Source organism: Vollenhovia emeryi, unplaced genomic scaffold (genome assembly GCF_000949405.1).
Source record: "Vollenhovia emeryi isolate VEMERY1.0 unplaced genomic scaffold, V.emery_V1.0 DF939126.1, whole genome shotgun sequence".
Taxonomy (NCBI): domain Eukaryota; kingdom Metazoa; phylum Arthropoda; class Insecta; order Hymenoptera; family Formicidae; genus Vollenhovia; species Vollenhovia emeryi.
Window position 1 is genome coordinate 3,509,676 of NW_011967240.1, and position 19,255 is coordinate 3,528,930.

At 48.0% G+C, this 19,255-nt stretch overlaps 1 protein-coding gene across 1 annotated transcript; it reads left to right on the forward strand.

Moving 5' to 3' along the window:
• The first annotated feature begins 6,979 nt into the window (after positions 1–6,979).
• LOC105569063 (coiled-coil domain-containing protein lobo homolog) lies at positions 6,980–19,226 on the forward strand. Its single transcript, XM_012025212.1, has 9 exons — positions 6,980–8,295; positions 10,661–11,014; positions 12,408–12,825; positions 17,068–17,551; positions 17,995–18,058; positions 18,121–18,333; positions 18,402–18,617; positions 18,684–18,917; positions 19,022–19,226. The coding sequence occupies exons 1-9, from the start codon at positions 8,203–8,205 to the stop codon at positions 19,202–19,204; spliced, it is 2,259 nt and encodes a 752-aa protein (XP_011880602.1). The 5' UTR covers positions 6,980–8,202; the 3' UTR covers positions 19,205–19,226.
• The last annotated feature ends 29 nt before the right edge of the window (positions 19,227–19,255 follow it).

The following is a 19,255-nucleotide window of genomic DNA, read 5'->3' on the forward strand; positions in this document are numbered from 1 at the left end:
GGAGGAGGAGGAGGAGGAGGTGGAGGGATACCTTGCTGGAAACGCGTCGGTTCGCCGGCACGCTAAGTATAGGCGTCCTCGCGACGCCGGCCGTCAATATACTACCCCTAACTAACCCCCCGGGGGGTCCGTGGGTGGCGTTGCTGACGGAGAAAGGCAGGCAGATCGTGCGGAGCGAGAGGATCGAGCGAGAGGGTGGAAGAAGCGGGAGAACGCGGGAGAACGCGGGAGAACGCGCGATGGCGCGCGAGGGACGCTTGAGCGAGAAAGGGCGGAGGGACGACGAGGATCGCGAGACATGGTCGAGGCTGAGAGAAAGGAGGATGGAGCGTTACGAGGGAGAGGATGGTGGATGCTTGTGCACGAGGGGTCGTCGCCGTTGCCGACGCCAACGTCGTCGTCGTCGTCGTCGTCGTCATTCTCTTCGTCGCCGTCCCGCTGGTTGTTGTGTGCGCGACGGGGTAGATGGGCACTACTATCCGACCGAGCATCCTATCCCATCCTATCCTCCCGACACTATCCTATCCTGACGTGGCTTAGTTTAGCTTAGGGCCTCGCCACCCTGGAAGCTTTCTCGTTGGATAGAAGAGGAGAGATACACGCGAATCACCGGCGGTGAGGGAGACGAACGGTACGAGAGACAGAGACCGGGAGCTTTCGGGAGCGAGATCGCGCGGAGGAAGGCCGGAGACCGCGATGGTAGGAGGGGGAGGGGGGAGGGAGGGGGTGGCGGATGACGATGACGACGACGAAAACGAAGACGAAGGCGAAGACGAAGACGAAGACGACGAGGACAACGAAAACAACGACGATGACGATGATGGTGGCGACGGCGATGACGACGACGACGACGACGAGGGAGATAGAGCGCGGCGAGAGAACGTAGGGTTGGCAGCGGTAGGACATTGCGGATATATTCGCCTCTATCCGGCAGCGAGAGAACCGGCCTCCTCCGCGCGCTCTCCACACCACCGACCATCCGAACGGCGGCGTAGCACAGCATCCTCTCCGGGGTTTCTCTCTCCTGACCATCCTGCGACGTAATCAGCGAGAGAACCCGCGCCACCCGCCCACCCTCGCTCACCCTCTTTCACGTCACCCCTCGCTATCCCCCCGACGCCACCGCCGCGTTCGCGTTCGCGTTCGCGTTCGCCCACTTCCACCCTCTCGTCCTCCTCCGCTTCGGATCTCGCCGCGACCGACCCATCCTCTCTTCGCGCTCCCTACACCCCCTCTCCCCCCGGCATCCCTTACACACCGACTGCCTGCCTGCCATGGCATGCATCTATCCGGACGTCTATCTACCTATCTATCTCGATGCACTGGGTGTCCGTCCGAAAACCAGCTTCCATTTCTCCGCTTGAATAAACGCGAACGGGGCGAGCGAACGCGCCCCCTCTCCCTCCTCCCGCGATCGCAACGATGCGAATCCGTCGCTCCTATCGCGCTTTAATTCTCGAATCTTTAACTCGTAAACGCGCTAAAGATGCTCATCTGTCTCGGTTTTCCTAACCAATCGCGTACTTTTTCTTCAGAATTCATTCAAGTCAATAGCTTTAATGCATTCTATTACAAGGATCGTGGATGATTAGTGATCATTATCATCTGCCACGACCGAACGTGTCTCCTACGTGTACACATCTTTTTTATATACATATATAATCGAGTGCATTTGCAGAATTACGTGATGCGTCAATGGGGGAGTAAATCAAAAGAGATAACTAATATATGTATGTGTCTGCAAAAACTGTTCCGCAACACCGCCCCGGAGATTCGATAGATTTCATATATTCATACGTAATTCATATAATAACAATTGATTCGGATCTGATTCATGCATTATTCATAGACTCTTGTGAAATCGATTGAAATCCACGCGAGATCCAATGTCATTCTTAACACCAAGAATCTCGCCATCCGCAAGCCACTACTACGAATATGCATTCAAACGTAGAGTTTTTACTTTGAAAGAATGTCTGCCATAACTTTCTTTTCTTCTATCTTGGATACAATGAAGAAGCCCTCAACCTTGAGAAAGCAGAAAATTTTACGTGCAGTTTTATGTGTTTATTACAATGGGAGAGTTATGAGAAAGAGGAACTGCGAAACGAATAAAATATGTCTTTGAAGTGATGCATCGCCAGGTTTTTCTCAAAACCCACTAAAGCCTGTACGATCATAACATAAGATATTTGTCAATTCACTGTTAAATAAGCACGGCGGACCAGAAAAAAACGGCGGTTAAGGGCTGAACGGGTTAAGGTGGAAGAAAGTAATAAACCCTTCAGCTTTGGAAGTTTCTGTCAATTGCTCTTCCTTGCAATAGCCATTTCTGATATATTTCGCTCGTATTTCTTCACTTTCTTGCTTCCATACCTTCGTCCGTCTCGTTACACCTACAATTGAGGAAATTTTCACGAAAGAAATAAATCTATGCGAGTCTTCTTGGTTCTATTCTTTTTTTTGTAACAGGAAACCGTAGATTCGCTGGCTATTCAAGACTCAAAGACTGTCGGTAAAATTTTTACAGTTCAAAGTGACAAAAGCAGCGACGTATATCCAGGTTTTTCCCGAAACCAACAGCAAGTTGTACGATTATTGTACCTAAGATACTTGCCATTCTATGTTCAAACGCCGATAACTAAACACATTGTACAGAGAAATCTCTGACATTTGACATAATTTTTACTTCTTTAACTTTGACGAATCTTACATTTGCGGGTACTTATGTATGTTCGTTACCCGAAGAGAACCAGTACTGGTACTGGCCGAAACGTTGTGAATTTATAATACAGGGTGTACTAAAACCACCGGAGGTCCTCTTAATGAGAGATACCTTAGAACATTTCCAGACGAAAATCCTAATACAAAAGTGTCGAGGCTATAATAGTTTTTAAATTAGAAGCGATTATTTTCCACAAATGATAGGGCTGAAATTTGGCGCGCTCAGGCACGGCGAAATGACAAGTGATATAAGTGCTCCTATGAATATCGCTCTTTTTATGATGTTATGTTTATTGTATAAATTTACAATATCACTTGTCATTTCGCCGTGCCTGCTCTGGGGGAAAAAAAGTCAGTTACAACCCATTTTGGGGCCCACAATTAGTAATCGAATTATTTAGATTGTTCGTAACTCTAATCTTTTACGAATTTTATCCCGCGTAACTAAAAATCACAATTAGCTGTTCTATCTATATCCAAGATATTAAAGTAATACTAATCAATTCTCTCAATTAGTTCTGTCGATATTCAGTAACGCAAAGATAATTTTCACTTAAGTGGCATCGAAATGTTAAGTTGCTTAACTACATCAAAAAACGGTCAAAATTTTTCCCAGAGTAGAGTTACGAACAATCCAAATATTTCGATTACTAATGGTGGGCCCCAAAATGGGTTATAACTGTCTTTTTTCCCCCAGAGTGAGCGCGCGAAATTTCAGTCCTATCATTTGTGGAAAAAAATCGCTTCTAATTTAAAAACTATTATAGCCTCGACATTTTTGTATTAGGATTTTCGTCTGGAAATGTTCTAAGGAATCTGTCATTAAGAGGACCTCCGGTGGTTTTAGTACACCCTGTATAATAGAGAAGTGTCAGTAAGATCGTTTCCACGTTTATTTTATTCCTTAATTTCTCGACTGGCGTTAATAAGTTGCCGTTGAATTGTTATATTTGTAGTCTAGCAATTTTTGCGACAATATATGTTAAACTCTCACGTAATCTGTATGTAAAACATTTGCCCTTAGATCTCACTAAAGAAGGACTTAAGCCAAAGGTCGAAAGAGTTGTGAAAGCGTATTTGATAAATGTGGCGAGCTGAGGTCGATTGAAACTTGAAATTTTATTTATATTAATACTGGCAATCTGATGGAATATACTAGTTAAATATTTCTATTTATTACAAGTTCATAAAAGCTTGAGAAAAGATCAACACTAATTTTTTAACCACAACTTTCTATCTTAATAATTTGGCAGCTACTGTTAAAATTACTTTTCTCCAAGTGGAGCCTCTTGACTCGCATTCCTCCTCGCACGTAAGTCCCTAATTGTTCGCAGGAGCTGACAGATTCTCTAAGTATCATTCTTTTTCAGTTTCCATAAAGAGATAATTGGACGTATATGTCGTATCGAAAACTTTAGGAGCCGCGAATTGATCGGCAATAATCGCACTCGAATATCCAACGCTCGACGGCGGCATCTTCGCGCGGCGGCGGAAAAACGAGAGGCCGGCAAGCGCGCGATCGAAATTTCATTTTAATCCCGAAATCCCGCGGCACATAATGGCCACTTCGCTATCAGTCTCTCTCTCTCTCTCCCTCTTTATCTCATCCGCGATTTTTTTGCCCCGCGATACGCGAGCAATTACGGATGCGAGCGGCGCGAAAGCGGACGGAGAGCGCGCGACGAGGACGAGAGACGGTGTGGGAATACAGCGGCGGCGTACACGTGTATCTGTTATTGTGATATGGATGTTAATAGGTTAGGGGGTCTCCGGAGAATGTGGGGTGAATCACGATTTCGATAAGGGTTTATGTTCCTCCCTCCCTCCCTCCCTCCCTCCCGCCGTCCTCGCCCTTTCTCTCTCTCTTTCCCTCTCGTCCCTGTCCTTCCGCACGTCCGCCCTCGCCCACCCTCGCTTCCTCCTCTTCCTCCTCCTCCTCCTCCTCCTCCTCCTCCTACTCTTCTATCCCCTTCCGCGTTCTCTTTCTCTCTGTATTACGCTGTTTCTCCCTCTTCTTCCGGCCCGCTCACTCATTGAAAACCGGCTCTAGAGCTTCCAACGAGCCGGCCGGCCGGCCGGCCGGTGTTCGCGCTCGCTCGCGTGTCTCGCACGATGGTAGTGGGCGCACATACACGAGTCCCGTAAGCGCGTGCCCGTATGTATTTTATAGCGCAGACGTCAGAACACGTGTACCGCTCGTTAGAGAGTACAGTGAGCCCCGATCGCGCCGCGCGTACGTACGTTACACACCGCTATACGTAACGATCGGCGGCGCGGCTCATTTTTCGGCCTGTCTTTCGATCTCGTGACACGGCGGGCTTTTTTTTTCTCTCTCCCTCCCTTCCGGAGGTGGCGACCAGTATCTCGGGATCGTTAATAGGTCCCGCGTTCGCGGCGCGGGGAGGGGTTGCTCCAAGGCGCGGACCGGAAGCGGGCATCCGGCAATTCCGCGAAACCGCGACGGGCACACACCTCGGCGATTACTGTACATATAATATGCGCGTGGCTTAACTCTTGGTCGTCAATTTACTCCGCGCGCGGATTTGAGAGGCAGAGAGAGAGAGACGCGAGAGCCCCGATTCGACCAGCCGATCTTCCGGAGAGTTTCTAAGCAACCCGGCGGCAACTTCTCGCGCTCCCGCCACGTCCCGCGGAAAGCCGCGCGGACGTGGTGTTTATAAAGTTTCGAGCTCTCTTCCCGCGCTCGTCCCGCGCACAATCAACGCGTTATAATCCGTTCAGTTGCACGACAAAGTTTCAAACTCGTCGGGCGGCCGCCCACGCGGCGGCAGCGGCGACATCGGCGGCGGCTGCGGCGGCGGTGGCGGCGCGAGGTGGCCGGGGGGGTGGGCAGGGGCGGGGAAGGGGAGGGAGCGAAAGCGCATACCGGGAGCAATTATGACGTGCATGGTAACGTTTAACGCCGGCGACGCCGGGGCCGCGTTAAATACCGTCGAATATAACATTTCTGCCGACGGCACCCTTTCGCCCACGCGACCCTCCCGAGCGCGCGGGCGCGTCATCGCGCGTAAATACTGACGTCACTGCGTTGTTCGCGCGCCGCGGACGCCGACGTGCGAAAGAGGCTCGCCTCGCTTCGCCGCGCTTTGTCGCGAGCGCGCGCGGTCGCGCAAAAATAGACGCGTTTAATGCCTTCGTCGTCGTCGTCGGCGGCGGCGGCGGCGGCGGCTCGCGCGACAGAAGAAGACGCCGCGCGAGCGCGCTTACGAGCTTCAAATTAGGTGGAAATCCCGATTAACGATGCGAGACCCCGCTCGCCGGCGATTATCGAGAAAATACCGTAAACCAGTTTTCACGCCGTCCGTGGACGAGATCCGCGACGGCTCCCATATTGCGATCGCGATCGCGCTGGACGTGTACCTCGAAATAGCACGCGTTTTTTTTTCAATCTCTCTCGTCTCCGTCTAATGCGCGCAGGTATCTTGAAAATATCGCTAAAAGTATACAAACGGTAGCGCTTCAAAGGCAGACCGGTGGCCTAATGATCCTTCAAAAGTGCTTATTTTTCAATATTCTACCTTAATGAGCGTCCCCTCGACGCGATATCTCGTTTTCAAAGGTACGAATTCTGAAAAGAGAGAGAGAGAGAGAGGACGTAGAAGCAGCGACCGTGGAACGGACGCGAAGCCAAATAATCTCCAGGGCTTCGACGAGGCCGCCCGTGCGTCTTCGACGTAGCGACGGCCCTCATTTTTCGATATTCGCCTTTAACGAACGTCCCCTCCGTGTAGTACGTCCTCTCGAGTTGGTACGGCGCGCACGTAATGATGCCGCGCGATAAAACCGCGCGCCTCGGCGACGACGACGACGACGACGAGAACGACGACGATAGGCGAAGCCGCGATCGCGAGAAGGTTCGACTTTATTCCGCAGTTTTCCGCACACCGCGTACACACGGAGCGGAGGGATGCCGGCATGTTCGATGCTCTCGCCGCTGGCTCTCGTGTGCACGGTTCGCAGGGCATGTAACCGCGTAGGTGTAAGCACACATGCACGTGCACGCGCGCGTACACGGATGCACGTATATACGCGCGCGCGCGCGCGTGTATGTGCAAGGCGTTTTCCACCTCGCGCACTTACACGCGCGTCTCTACGGGGACGAGCGAGGTAGTACATAGGCTACGGGCAGAGGCTAGGTACTATCTAGTATCTAGTAATACGGGGTCCTCTCTCGCGCTCTCGCTCCTCCTCTCCTCCTCTCTCTATCTCTCTCACTCACTCACTCACTCACACACACACACACACACACACACACACACACACTCTCTCTCTCTCTCTAGGTACGTGCGCGCCGCGGACGCCAAATAGTGGTTCGCATATTCAGAGATAGCGACGTCGCTCAGCGCGATCGCCCCTGATTTAGGCCCTCGTCTCGTCCCTCTCTCCCTCCGCCCCTCGCGTCGGTTGACGTTGTCTCTCTCTCTCCCTCTTTCCCTGTCGCCCTCTCTTACTCGCGAGCTCACCTCCCCTTCGTCACCGACCGCGCTTCTCCCCCGGTCGCTCGCTCCGCCGTTCCATCTTCCCTCGCGAGCCCGCGCACAAGCTCAGGCGAGCGTGTACGTGAGAGCCGGGCGCGCGCGTACACGCGGGACACATGCACGCGCACGCACACAGACCCGCGCGGGTCCACGGATAACGTCCTCGATACGCCGCGCGGCACCGGCGGCACGACATCGAGGCGCTCCGAAAAGCGCTATCTCGCAGCACCTCGCTCGAAGCCTCGACTAATCAGCGCTTCGATCCGTGCTTTCGAGCGTCCTACTTTGATCATCGCCCGGCTCGCTCGTTCCCTGTGAGCGCGACGCTCGTGTAACGACGTTGTACCGTGTATAAATCCGGAGATCCACGATCCGCGCAAGGAAGCTCTCTCTCTCTCTCCCTCCCTCCCTCTTTCTCTCTTTTTCCCGTCGAGGGCGCGAATCGCGCGACGCACGACGCCGGCAACGAGATACGTCGATGAGAGAGCGATATATTTAGACGACGGATCGCGACGTCCATCTTTTACGATTCGCCCCGGCGGGCGCGCGTTCCCATTCGAGTCCATCCGCTTTAAAGCGCGATTTCGTCGCGCTTAACAACCTCGCGCCTTCGTTACCGCGCGCCATTTTGCCGCGCGCGGTTTCGCGTCGCCCGGGTCGCAGTTAAAAATCACGAACGCGGCGAAATGGGTCAGCGCGCTGGCGAGGAGGCGCGCGCGCCTCGGAAGAAAGCAATTAATTGTAATTTCGCAAACTCGCCGGCGTGACGCTCTCCGACAGGACGGCCGTTTTGCATTCGAGTAACGAAATTTCGACGTTGGCGCGAGGGCGGGCGGGGAGCGGAGCGACAAGAAAAACAGAAAATGTCCAAATACCGGCGCGCTCGTAATTTTCGCCCAAGTGGCTGTTAAATCCCCGCGCGGTCTATTTATCATCTCGCCGCGCGCTCAGGGATATATTTCGTAATACGTCCGTTCGTATGCGCGAGCGCGCATCCAGCTTAAGTCCGAGAGTTGTAAATTATCGCTCGCACGGCGCGAACGAATTAATACGCGGGAGCGCGGCTGCCGGCGTAAGTTGCTGGTTGAGAAACACTGCGCCAGCTGCCGCGGCGCGGTGGTATCTCCGCGTTGTCTGCTACCTCACACCCTCGTCTTGCGTCCCACGTGGATGCCGGTCGAAGGGGTCGCGCGGAATGAGGGTGACGCGCGGGGCCGTGGCGGCGCGGTGCGGCGCGGTGCGGCACGGCGCGGCGCGGCGCGGCGCGGCGTGGCGCGACGCGGCTCGGTCGGGTGACGGGGGGGAGGGGAGATACGGGGGGAGGACGGAATGACGACGCGGCGCGGCGCGGCGAGGCGAAGCGAGGCGAGGCGAGGCGAGGAGAGGAGAGGAGAGACGCGAAGAGAGACGGTCGAGGGCAACGGCGGCGATGAGGGAGGCGCGAAGGGGAGGAGGCGGAAGGGAGGTAGGTTGCTTCGGTATGGGTTGGGTCGGGTGGTCAGAGGGGGCGGAAGTGGGCGAAAGGGTCGAGGGATACCGCCGTTGCCATCGCCGCCACCCACTGACCATCTCTCTACCCTCGTCGTCGTCGTCGTCGTCGTCGTCGTCGTCGTCGTCGTCGTCGTCGTCCAGGCTTCTCTACTACGCGCCGGCAAAAAAAAGAGTCCTTCCCATATAGCTGCTCCAAGACGCGGCGAGATCCGCGAGAAACGTCCGCGCTCGATGCCTCTGTTCCGCGAATTTTCCCGTGAGATTGTTCTCCGGCAATTTGTCGGAGATAAAAAGTTCAAGAGCTGAGAGAGAGAGAGAGAGAGAGAGAGAGAGAGAAAAAGATGGACGGACAGATAGGGAGAAAGAGGTATACACGCGCGACGGAGGGATATCGAGGGCGGGCGGGCGGAGGAAGGTGGGCGACGGGAGGAAACTGTTTAAACGCGATCACTGGGACACGCGTTGCGACGCGCAACGCTAGCAACGTATTTTTCCTCCTCGTCCGTTTCTGTTACTCTCTCTCGCTTTTCCTCCACCTCTCTCCCCTCTCTGTCGCCCTACAAAGTACGAAGAGAGAACGAGAGTGCGGCGTTCACGTTGTACGGTGCAATAAATTCTCGTAGATTATAATACAGTGGCGTAGGTCATGGACCGAGGACGATACGCACGCCACGCCACGTGCTCCCCACGTTTGCTTGTATACATTCTATCTCGCTCCGTTTCACAGCCCTACCGCTCACGTCGACGATTACTGAATGTGTTCACGTATTTACTCTTTGGTATTATTATTATTATTACTTCTCTCTGTCGACTGACACGGAGCACATGGCGGCGCGTACGTGCCGTTATTTTTCGTCGGTAAGGAAGGATCCCTTTGGACAGTTGCAACAATCTGTTGTATCACTGTACGATAAATAAATTAATAAATTATTACTGAAACGCATGTAAATTAGACACACCTAGTAGAAAACTATTTTAGAAAACGTTTAAATATAACATAAGCAATACACATATAAGTTATATTCTTATAAAACTATTTCTAAAGTTACTCGCAGAGGATATCATTCGAGTTACATCTCGCGTTTTAATTACAGTACTTGCCGCGAAAGGCGCTAGTTTACGGGTTACCACCATGGAGGAAAGAATAACTGGAGGGAGCATAAACCTGTTTTTAGATGGTGGGGGGAGCTAACTCCGGGAGAGGCTCACTTGGACACGGTACAAGTGGACACCCCTATTAACCTGGACCCCCCACCATCGCAAATCAAGTTCGCACTATGTCAAAAATTTAATGCTATTTAGGTGCTATTTTAGTGCCGCAGTCCGAATGCTCAAACCGTTTAGCAGGAAATTACGTAAAAAAATGGGAGGGGTCCAGCTTGCCATTAAGCTGCAACCCCCCCTACCCAAAAAACTATCTGGAGTGACCCTACATACAAAACAAATACATCAGAATTTAGTGCTAATTAGGTGCTTTACGATAACCACAAACATACCCGAAATATTTCACAAATAGCCTTAGAAAATAAATAATTTGTCAGGAGAGCGCGCGAACCGCGAGGAAAAGTTCGTTACACCGACTTCAGAGAATTAGGTGCTCGAACGAATTCAACGTCAAAACAGTCCTCGGACATTCAAATCTTTGTGTTTTTGAAAGTAGAATTATAAATAAATGAAATTTGAGAAATGATATGCTAACTTCGCACGAATTTTAACAATAGTTCTGGTCATTTATTATAAATAAATGACCAGAATTATTGTTAAAATTTATCAGGAACTATAGAACTATGTTGTATGCAAAGAGAACTACACTATTTTTTATATGCTGACAATTGATATGCCAACTTCATACACATTCGCGTGGACCACAGACTTTAAGACTAAATTCGCCGAACGATGCCAAAGTCTCATTATTCGTCATTATTTAACGATCGCCCTTCTTACAGCCGGAACACTTGTACTCGCCGACGTGGCTGTTGGACTTTCAGAAAGGCAACAGTTTCGAGTGCGCGACCCTATTGACGAGCTTATTGCTGGGACAGCGTTACAATGCGTTCGTGGTGAACGGATACGCATCACGCGAACAAGCATTATGTGATATGACCAGAAGAAAATGCCCGTATTTGCCGGAAACGGAGCGAGCTCCGCCGCCGGCCGACAGGCCCAAAATCAACAAGTACCAATTGAAGGCGCCGCCTGATTTCAAGAGTCGATTCCTTCTGGAGTTGGAGGAGCACGAGAGAGCGAAGACAGAGGCAGAGTTGCAACGACAAGAAAAAGAGCGACAGAGGGTGATCACTGTACGTGCGCAGGAAGATATCGTTTTATCTCTGATGTTATTTCAGAAATTTCTAATAATTGCTCAACGTATTTAACGACATCTCTCTAAAAATCAACCAGTGAATTATCAATAAAAACAGTGAATAGTCAATGATTTACAGCTATAAGCAAGTATAGTTGCGTAAGATTGTTGTGACACTTAGAAATCTACCTGCGTTAGTAAGATATTTTTTTTAGTGTGGACTGCCGCAAAAACCACTTTTGTGCCTTTAACAAATCTCGATGTTCTGCGAAACGTGTATGTTATTTATACAGGGTGGCCCCGGACTCCGAACGTTCCGGCCAGACTTAGAGATTTTAAGCAACATCAGAAATTTTTATTGATCGTATCTGGCAATTTTAATAATAGAGAGAATTTATTGTGAAAAGTATTACCTCAACTAGGGTTTGAACCTGGACTTCCCTACACTCTAGACTACGTTCAGAAACACCACCCGAGCACCCCAGCGTATCATTCTATCCTTGTTGCTCACCGTATGTTAAACAAGAATAGAATGATACACTCGGGTGGTGTTTCTGAACAACGGCCTAGAGTGTAGGGAAGTCCAGGTTCAAACCCTAGTTGAGGTAATATTTTTCACAATAAATTTTCTGTATTATTAAAATTGCCAGATACGGTCAATAAAAATGTCTGATGTTGTTAATTACTGCTGGCGACTTTTAAGAATATTCTCATTAGTTGCTTAGAGATTTTATAAGAAATTTACTTCTGAACAGAAAGTTTCCTATAAACTTTGGTCGAAAAATGCTTCCTTGAAAAGTTAGCGCCCAAAAACTTTTGAGATCTCTCTCTCTCTGTCTCTCTCTCTCTCTCTCTCTCTCTCCCTCTCTCCCTCCCTCTCCCCCTCCTCAAATTTTTGGGCGCTAACATTTTTCGACCCATGTTTATAGGAAACTTTTTGTTCAGAATTAAATTTCCTATAAAATCTGTAAGTCTGGCCGGAACCATAGACATATAAAAGATAGACTGCTTATGAGGTAGTGGGGGATGTCCTCCTGAGGGAAAAGGACAACACCAATTTATTTGGGTATCTATCTTCTTCTAGTGTACGTGATCGCGTGGGCGTGAACACGTGATCGCCTTCAGATCACGTCCACTAGAGGAAGACAGATACCCAAATAAATTCATGTTGTCCTTTTCCCTCAGGAGGATGCCCCCACCTAGGGTTCCACTGCCTCATAAGCAGTCTATCTTTTATATGTCTATGGGCCGGAACGTTCGAGGCCACCCTGTAATTTTTTTGGAGAAAAAAAGACCACTATTTTAATGAAACATTGCCGGCAGTCGTAAAAGTTTTACGACTCGACATGACGATTCGTATCGCGATCGTTCATTTAATCTTACAATCCTAGGAGTTCGAGCGTCCACGACCAGATAAGTATTTCGGTCACCGAGTACACGCATGGGTGGTTATCCTGCCGGAGGATAAAGGCGTAAGAAGTCGGGAAATCACCGAGCCGATTTTCCTCGAGCCATCCTCCGGAATGTCTTACGACCCGACCGACGAGGAAACGAATTCGTTGTATCTGGGAGTCGAGAGTATTTGGAACAATCAGAATTATTGGGTAAATATGCAGCCGCGTGGAAAGGGCTGCGCAGAAATGAACTGGGACTTGAGTAAGATCGAGTTCTGGGAACACCTCCTTCCCGGGGAGCCGCGAGTCGCGCGAAAAGACGCGGACGAGACCGAGGATGACGCGGGCGTGAAACAGGACCAGCATTTGGACATGCCGGCCTCGTACGTGAGTGAAATCCGAATTCACAGTTTAGGTATGTAAACACATTGTTTTTTTTCGATTTAAGTCTATTTTCTAATTAATAGACCTCCTCGCGGGAGGAGAAACTGATGGACTTTGTAAAATAAAAAGCAAAGAAAGTTGAGTAACGTAAAGTAGTACTTGATCGGGAAACCGCTGATCAAAATCTTGCACTAGGCACAACCAATGCCTACTAAGGCCCGGTGGGCATTACTTTATTTTATCTTATTTATCTTGTTTAATTTTATTTTATCTCATTTTATCTTTATAATCCCCCAGCAAGGCCTAATGCCTAAACTAATGCCAAAAAATGCCTAGTAATGTCCAGTAATGCCGCAAATCTGTACACCACAGTGCCCTCAGCGGTTTCCCCCTCGGTTTATTTGAAAGTCGCACTCACCGACACCGATGCGCAACAGTGGAGTCGAAGCTGCATTAATCTGTAACACAGAGATACATTCGAGTTAAAACAGTGTCCAAAATACGTAATATTACAAAAGATAATCATTGCGCATGTTTAATTCTTTAATCTTTTACGGAACTATTGACACAATTATCACTTGTAAAGGACCACAAACCATGGTCGAAACGTAGCGAGTTGAAACATAAAAATTTGCCAGACGTGGTCAAGTAATCTTCTCAAGTTTATCGAGGTAGAAAAGTTCTCGAGTCTCTAGAATCTAACACCAGCCTTAGTACGTGCCTTCAAATATATTGCATCGATGTTACAAATATTACATATTGAAAAAGTCCCGAGATAAATACATTTAATATCACCGTAGCCGCGTCGCGTCGCGGCAATGGACCACGAATATTTCGTAAAAACCAAAGGAGACTCACCCATGGTTGTTCCACCGGCGCCTGATGCTCCCCCGAGCCGCCTCCTCCTCTCAGATCCTATGCGTTGCGGCCCTTGGCACTCGCCCAAGATTCACCAATCACACTCACTTTACTAATCACTTGCATACATCACTGGGTGTTTACGAAGAAGCACTTCGTATACCGTCAACACCCGCTGATTACCTGCGCAACTGATCGGAGCACAAAGTCGCACGATATTTTGCACGGCACTCCCGATGACGATCACACGCGCTTGAGCGAAAATACCTCGAGACGGTCACAAAACTACGAGTCGCTCGGCGCCGCTCGTTTCATTTTTTCTTTACGACGCTCGCTGCTTGCAAGATCGGCTGATGGCAGAGAACAATCCGTAAACGCTTAAGACTGTCTCAGTCGTAGACGTAGGGCAAGGCAGAGAGAAACGTAAGTCGTATACAATAGCCTTTCACGACTTACGTTTCTCTCTGCCTTGTCCTACGTCTACGACTACGTCAGTCTCAAGCGCTTACGGATAGTTCTCTGCCATCAGCCATCCGCTCGCGAGGAACGCGAACGACGATCGCTCGTTGCGAACCAATCGTTGAAGACAATATCAAGCGGCACTTCGTGCGGTACTCCCGACGATAATCGCTCTGCGACGCGACGAATACCTGGCACGAGCTTACTACGACGTTACGCGGACGCTACAAATTGTCAAGATGGCGGACACGATTCGGAAAAGCGCGCTGCTAACTTCGAGCAGCTACGATCTCGCGCTTAAATAATCTGTCGGTATCGCGTCGCGCACTTACGAGATCAACTGCGATCCGAGAGCTCCGACGTAGAGACGAGCACCCGCGGGATACGCAGTGCCCGAAAACACGGTCGTTGTCACGCTCGCGCCGACTACTCTTAAGCCTCCGCTACAATGATTCTCGGTTCCGTCTACAATGGTCGTAGTCGTAAGAATAATCGACTGCGATTGGTCAATTCTTATCGAGCGACTACGACTACGACCATTGTAGACGGAACCGAGAATCATTGTAGCGGAGGCTTTAGGCTGATGGCAGGGAACAATCCGTAAACGCTTAAGACTGTCTCGGGTCGTAGACGTAGGGCAAGGCAGAGAGAAACGTAAGTCGTGAAAGGCTATTGTACGACTTACGATTCTCTCTGGCTTGCCCTACGTCTACGACCGAGACAGTCTTAAGCGTTTGCGGATCGTTCTCTGTCGCCAGCTTAACGTGCGTGACCCGCGTATTGCCAATCACGGGCCCATTTCGACGGAATAATCGGGACGGTTCTGTCCGAATGACCAAGTGATTGGCGACACGCAGATTACGCTTACACAAGTTACGCAGTAAGTAACCTTACGCTCCGTGTGACGCCCCACCTCCGCATCACCGATCGCGCCCGTTCCCGCCGCGTACGCACGTCTGGAGCTAATTACGACATCGAATATACGCGATTCAGCCGACGGACCGTTGGAGAATTGACCTAATTGCGCTGAACTCACCACTGGAGCGCGTCGCGACGCCGCTCGACGCAAGGTTGATCCAAACTCGCGACTTTCCGATGGAATTTTTCTAAAACAGTTGAACGCTAATTTCGCTGTGACGTCACGCGACACAACGCCAGTTGCTTGAGCCGTTAACGGAGACGCGAACCGACCGTTCGAAAGTGCACGCTCGATTCGAAATGCATTAATCTGTAATGATGGATTAATCTGATGCGTCCCGAGTCCCGTGCAAGTAACACTTTGGTAATATAATTGTCGATCGCGTTTATTCCTCCGTCACTCCGGCGACTCGCGTATTACTTACATTGTCGACGAGCGTATCCAGTACTACCAATCGCTTACCGAGCAACCTGAGCAACGATCGAACGTGATTGGCTCGCGCTTTCGAAGCCAACTAGTTGCGCAGCCTGTCCGGCGCCACGTTTAAATCCTTGCAGAAAACTCAAAGCTCGATGAAACAGTACGCCAGAATGTTAGAGTTATCAGAGAAGCGCTTAAAATCACTGCTCGTCGCGTTGAACCGGTAAATTATTGCCTTTCGAGTGAATTCTGCTTAGAGGAAAATTGATTGTTATGTCGCGTGATCGTCGCGAAAAAGATTTGTGGTTGAATTTGGACGTTGAAGATCTACCATCTCACATTAGAATTCTATCGCGTAACACAGGACTTTTCACTAATAATGCGGAGCGACTCGCGGACACGACCCGCCGGCTCGAGCGTCGCCGAGCGAATGGTCGGGCCGGTCGGGCGACGACGCGGCGACCTTGTCTCGCGGCGGCACGAAAACAAGCGCCGTACGTTACAGACTCGACACGCAAATAGTTTTTCAACATAACTTCAATGTTTTTATTCCGTTCTTACTTCAAGATCGTCTTAACGTAACGTTTTAAGATTCTAATATCCGGCTCTATGAGTTTATAACACATATTAATGCCCGTTTCTACCAGCGCAGTTTAATCTCGATTTAACTTTCTTCTTCTAGTTTTACGAATTGAAAAAGATAAGAAGTAATCTAAACCGAGATTAAAGTTAATCTGTATCCTGGTAGAAACGGGAATAAATATTGATTTATAACACATTAAAACTATACTTAAGATGATCTTAAATACAAGATTTGATGGTGTGTATCAGTTTAAGACACGGTTTCACCAACGTCGCTTAACTTTAAGCTTATTGTTAGTTTAAGTCGTTCTTTTTCCCTTTCCAACTGTTACTTTAGAAAGAGACAAACATGAATTAAACTAAGATTAAAGTTAAGCGACGTTTGGTGAAACCGAGCTTAAAACTGCTACAATGTTTTATCGAACAAATATTAGGCGCCGAATATTGTTCTACTGTTCCGTTTAATTTATAGAGAGATCCATTACTGCCGTTCAACGTTTCTTTTTGTAATTCGTTATCCGAAATATCCATTTCTTTCGTTTCATTACAAAACTTAATAGCGATACCATTACTTAAATCTTAATTTGAACTTACTACTACACATATCTAACATTTTTTAATTGTTAAACATTTACGGAATCCTCTTAATAAGTTTTATTAATTATTGTACTCAAAAAAGCTACTCCGTGTGTATCTTTTTCTATATTTTCGCGCTCCTAAAAAAATTGATTAATTACAAAATCTAATTGCGACATCATTACTTAAATCTTAATTTGAACTTGCCAGTATACATATTCAACGTTTTGTAATCGTTAAACATAATTTACTGAATCCTCTCAATAACAGTTTTATTAATCATTGTACTTTTTAAAAGTTACTATACGTGTGTATCTTTTTCTATATTTTTACGCTTCTAAAATAATTAAATTACCTATAATCAAGAAAATAAAATTAAAATCAATATGGGTATGATAGTAATGGTTCTCTGGACGATTTCTGTTACAAAATTGTCTATCTGGCATGTCGCTTTTTCAGATTTTGAAAGACGATATCCGCAGGGCAGTAAAACGATACTTTACAAAAAGGCCAAGGTAGAATTATACGCGCCGTACATTCGGCCCGATAATTTAACTCAGAGAGTAACCGTTTACGAAGATTACGAGTATACCACTCCTGTCCAAAGTTACGACAAATATTCGAACAGAGGCGACTGTCTCGTGGAATCCAGGAAAGACTTCGTTACGAACACCGTCACGAATTTCTTTGAGAAAGGTCGACCGGATCATTGCAGAGGTATTGTTCGGAATAAAATGTCACAGCGCGAACTCAGGGTCTCGCTCTTGATAATAAAAAATATTTCAGCGCATCGATATCTTGGGTCCAATAGCGATTCGATAGACGGCGAGAGAACAATAAATTTTTACGATAGCGCACAATTTGACGGGCTGTCGCGCATCGAGACGGGCTCGCTTCATTTGACTCAACATTACGTGGATCGTGACGACCTCTTGTATTACAGGTAAACTAATATTACCGCGTCTAATTTTCACTGTTGTCTTGCCAGTTCTCTCGAAAGACTTCGGCGAACGGAGAAGAAAACAGATATTTTTTCTGCACGTACAAATTTCTCTTTTATATAAAGGCATGCATATACGTAATATTATTTTTATTAATGAGTACTAATATTTTTGAAACGTAAAAGCCATTAGGACCTGGCACAGGTGGAGGTGGCTAATTAAATTACTAAGTGAACTTCCACCTAACAAAAACCTGTGTTATATGTCCGGTATGTAATGGCGCGCAGGACAGGTTGAAAACAAACGGTACATGGATTCACTTAGTAATTTAATTGGCCACCTCCACCTGTGCCAGGTCCTAATGGTTTTTACGTTTTAAATTGTTTTATATCTTAAAGGACCTAGTTCAAAAGTTATTAATAATATTCTTGTATTATTTTGACAGACACACCGAATTTTCAGCAAACCAGGACAATACGGCGGACGGTATCCGTTCTCGACGCATTTCGGTAATGCTTCTAATAATAAATTTATAATGTACACAAGACAATTGACTCTTTGCATCTCGCAGAAGATCATTGAGAAGTATCACAGGAACGAGAAAATCCCGGCATCCAAGGACGTGGCTATCCGTGAGTTCGCGATGATCGAAAACGAAATCTGTATTAAATTTCATTACGATCAAGACCGGAGTACCCGAGCTACTCGCACTTTCATAAAACCGTCGATGGCGGACAGGGGAGATCGACTAGTCTTCGATCCTACGATGACCTATGGATATAACGTAAATTTTTGGTATAGTAAAAATATTGGCAAAAGAAGGAGGAGCGTAATCTGAAACCTTTACTTTAGCCAGATCTGACTGCGCCGCCGGAGAAAAATCTCGATCTCTTTTACGCGCTCGATAGACATCTGAGGGACGAAGATCACGCTGTATCTCACATCAGGGACGCCGAAGCCGATATTGCAGCATTTCTACGAAGAAGGGCCGATGAAAATCTAAATCCGCAGTCGACAATTTCGTTATTCGACAGAAATCGAACGGCTAAAACAGTCGAATTAGACGTGGTATTTATGTCGACAATACAATTGAAATCTCTCCTCTTGTTAATCAACCGCACAATCTGCTTTCAGAAAGCGATGAGGCGATCGAGTAAACGCGAAATTATGGAAGAGATCAACGAATTGGGACCATATCTCGCGCGAATAGGCAATCCGGCGTCTGTCAGTAAAACGGAGGCGTATCTGCTGCGCGACGATTGTTTGAGCGACTTCAAGCAGGTGTCCGTTCACAAAGCAAATCGTATTTTACGTATGATCGAAAAACAGGCTGCGGAATTAGAGAAGATACAGGCCCTTCTAACGCAGGTTCGTCGGTAGCTTTGTTCTGTACATTGGTTCACACCAGGTACTCTTATCTGTGCAATACATCGATGTATTTTCATACAATTATTATAAATATTTACATGCAGTCTGTCGATTTATCGAAAGCGGAGGAGGAACAAATACTAGCCAAGATAAACGAGACAAGCTTCGATATACACGTGTTAGAAACGTATCTCAATCAGCACAGAAATATGGTACCGCAGAGATACAGGATACTGGTAGATCGTTTACGGCAAAATCCGCATCTCCAAGTACTTAAGAAACATTGAAAAACCATATTAAGAAATGTATACGTACATACAAGTTTTATATTAGCTCGC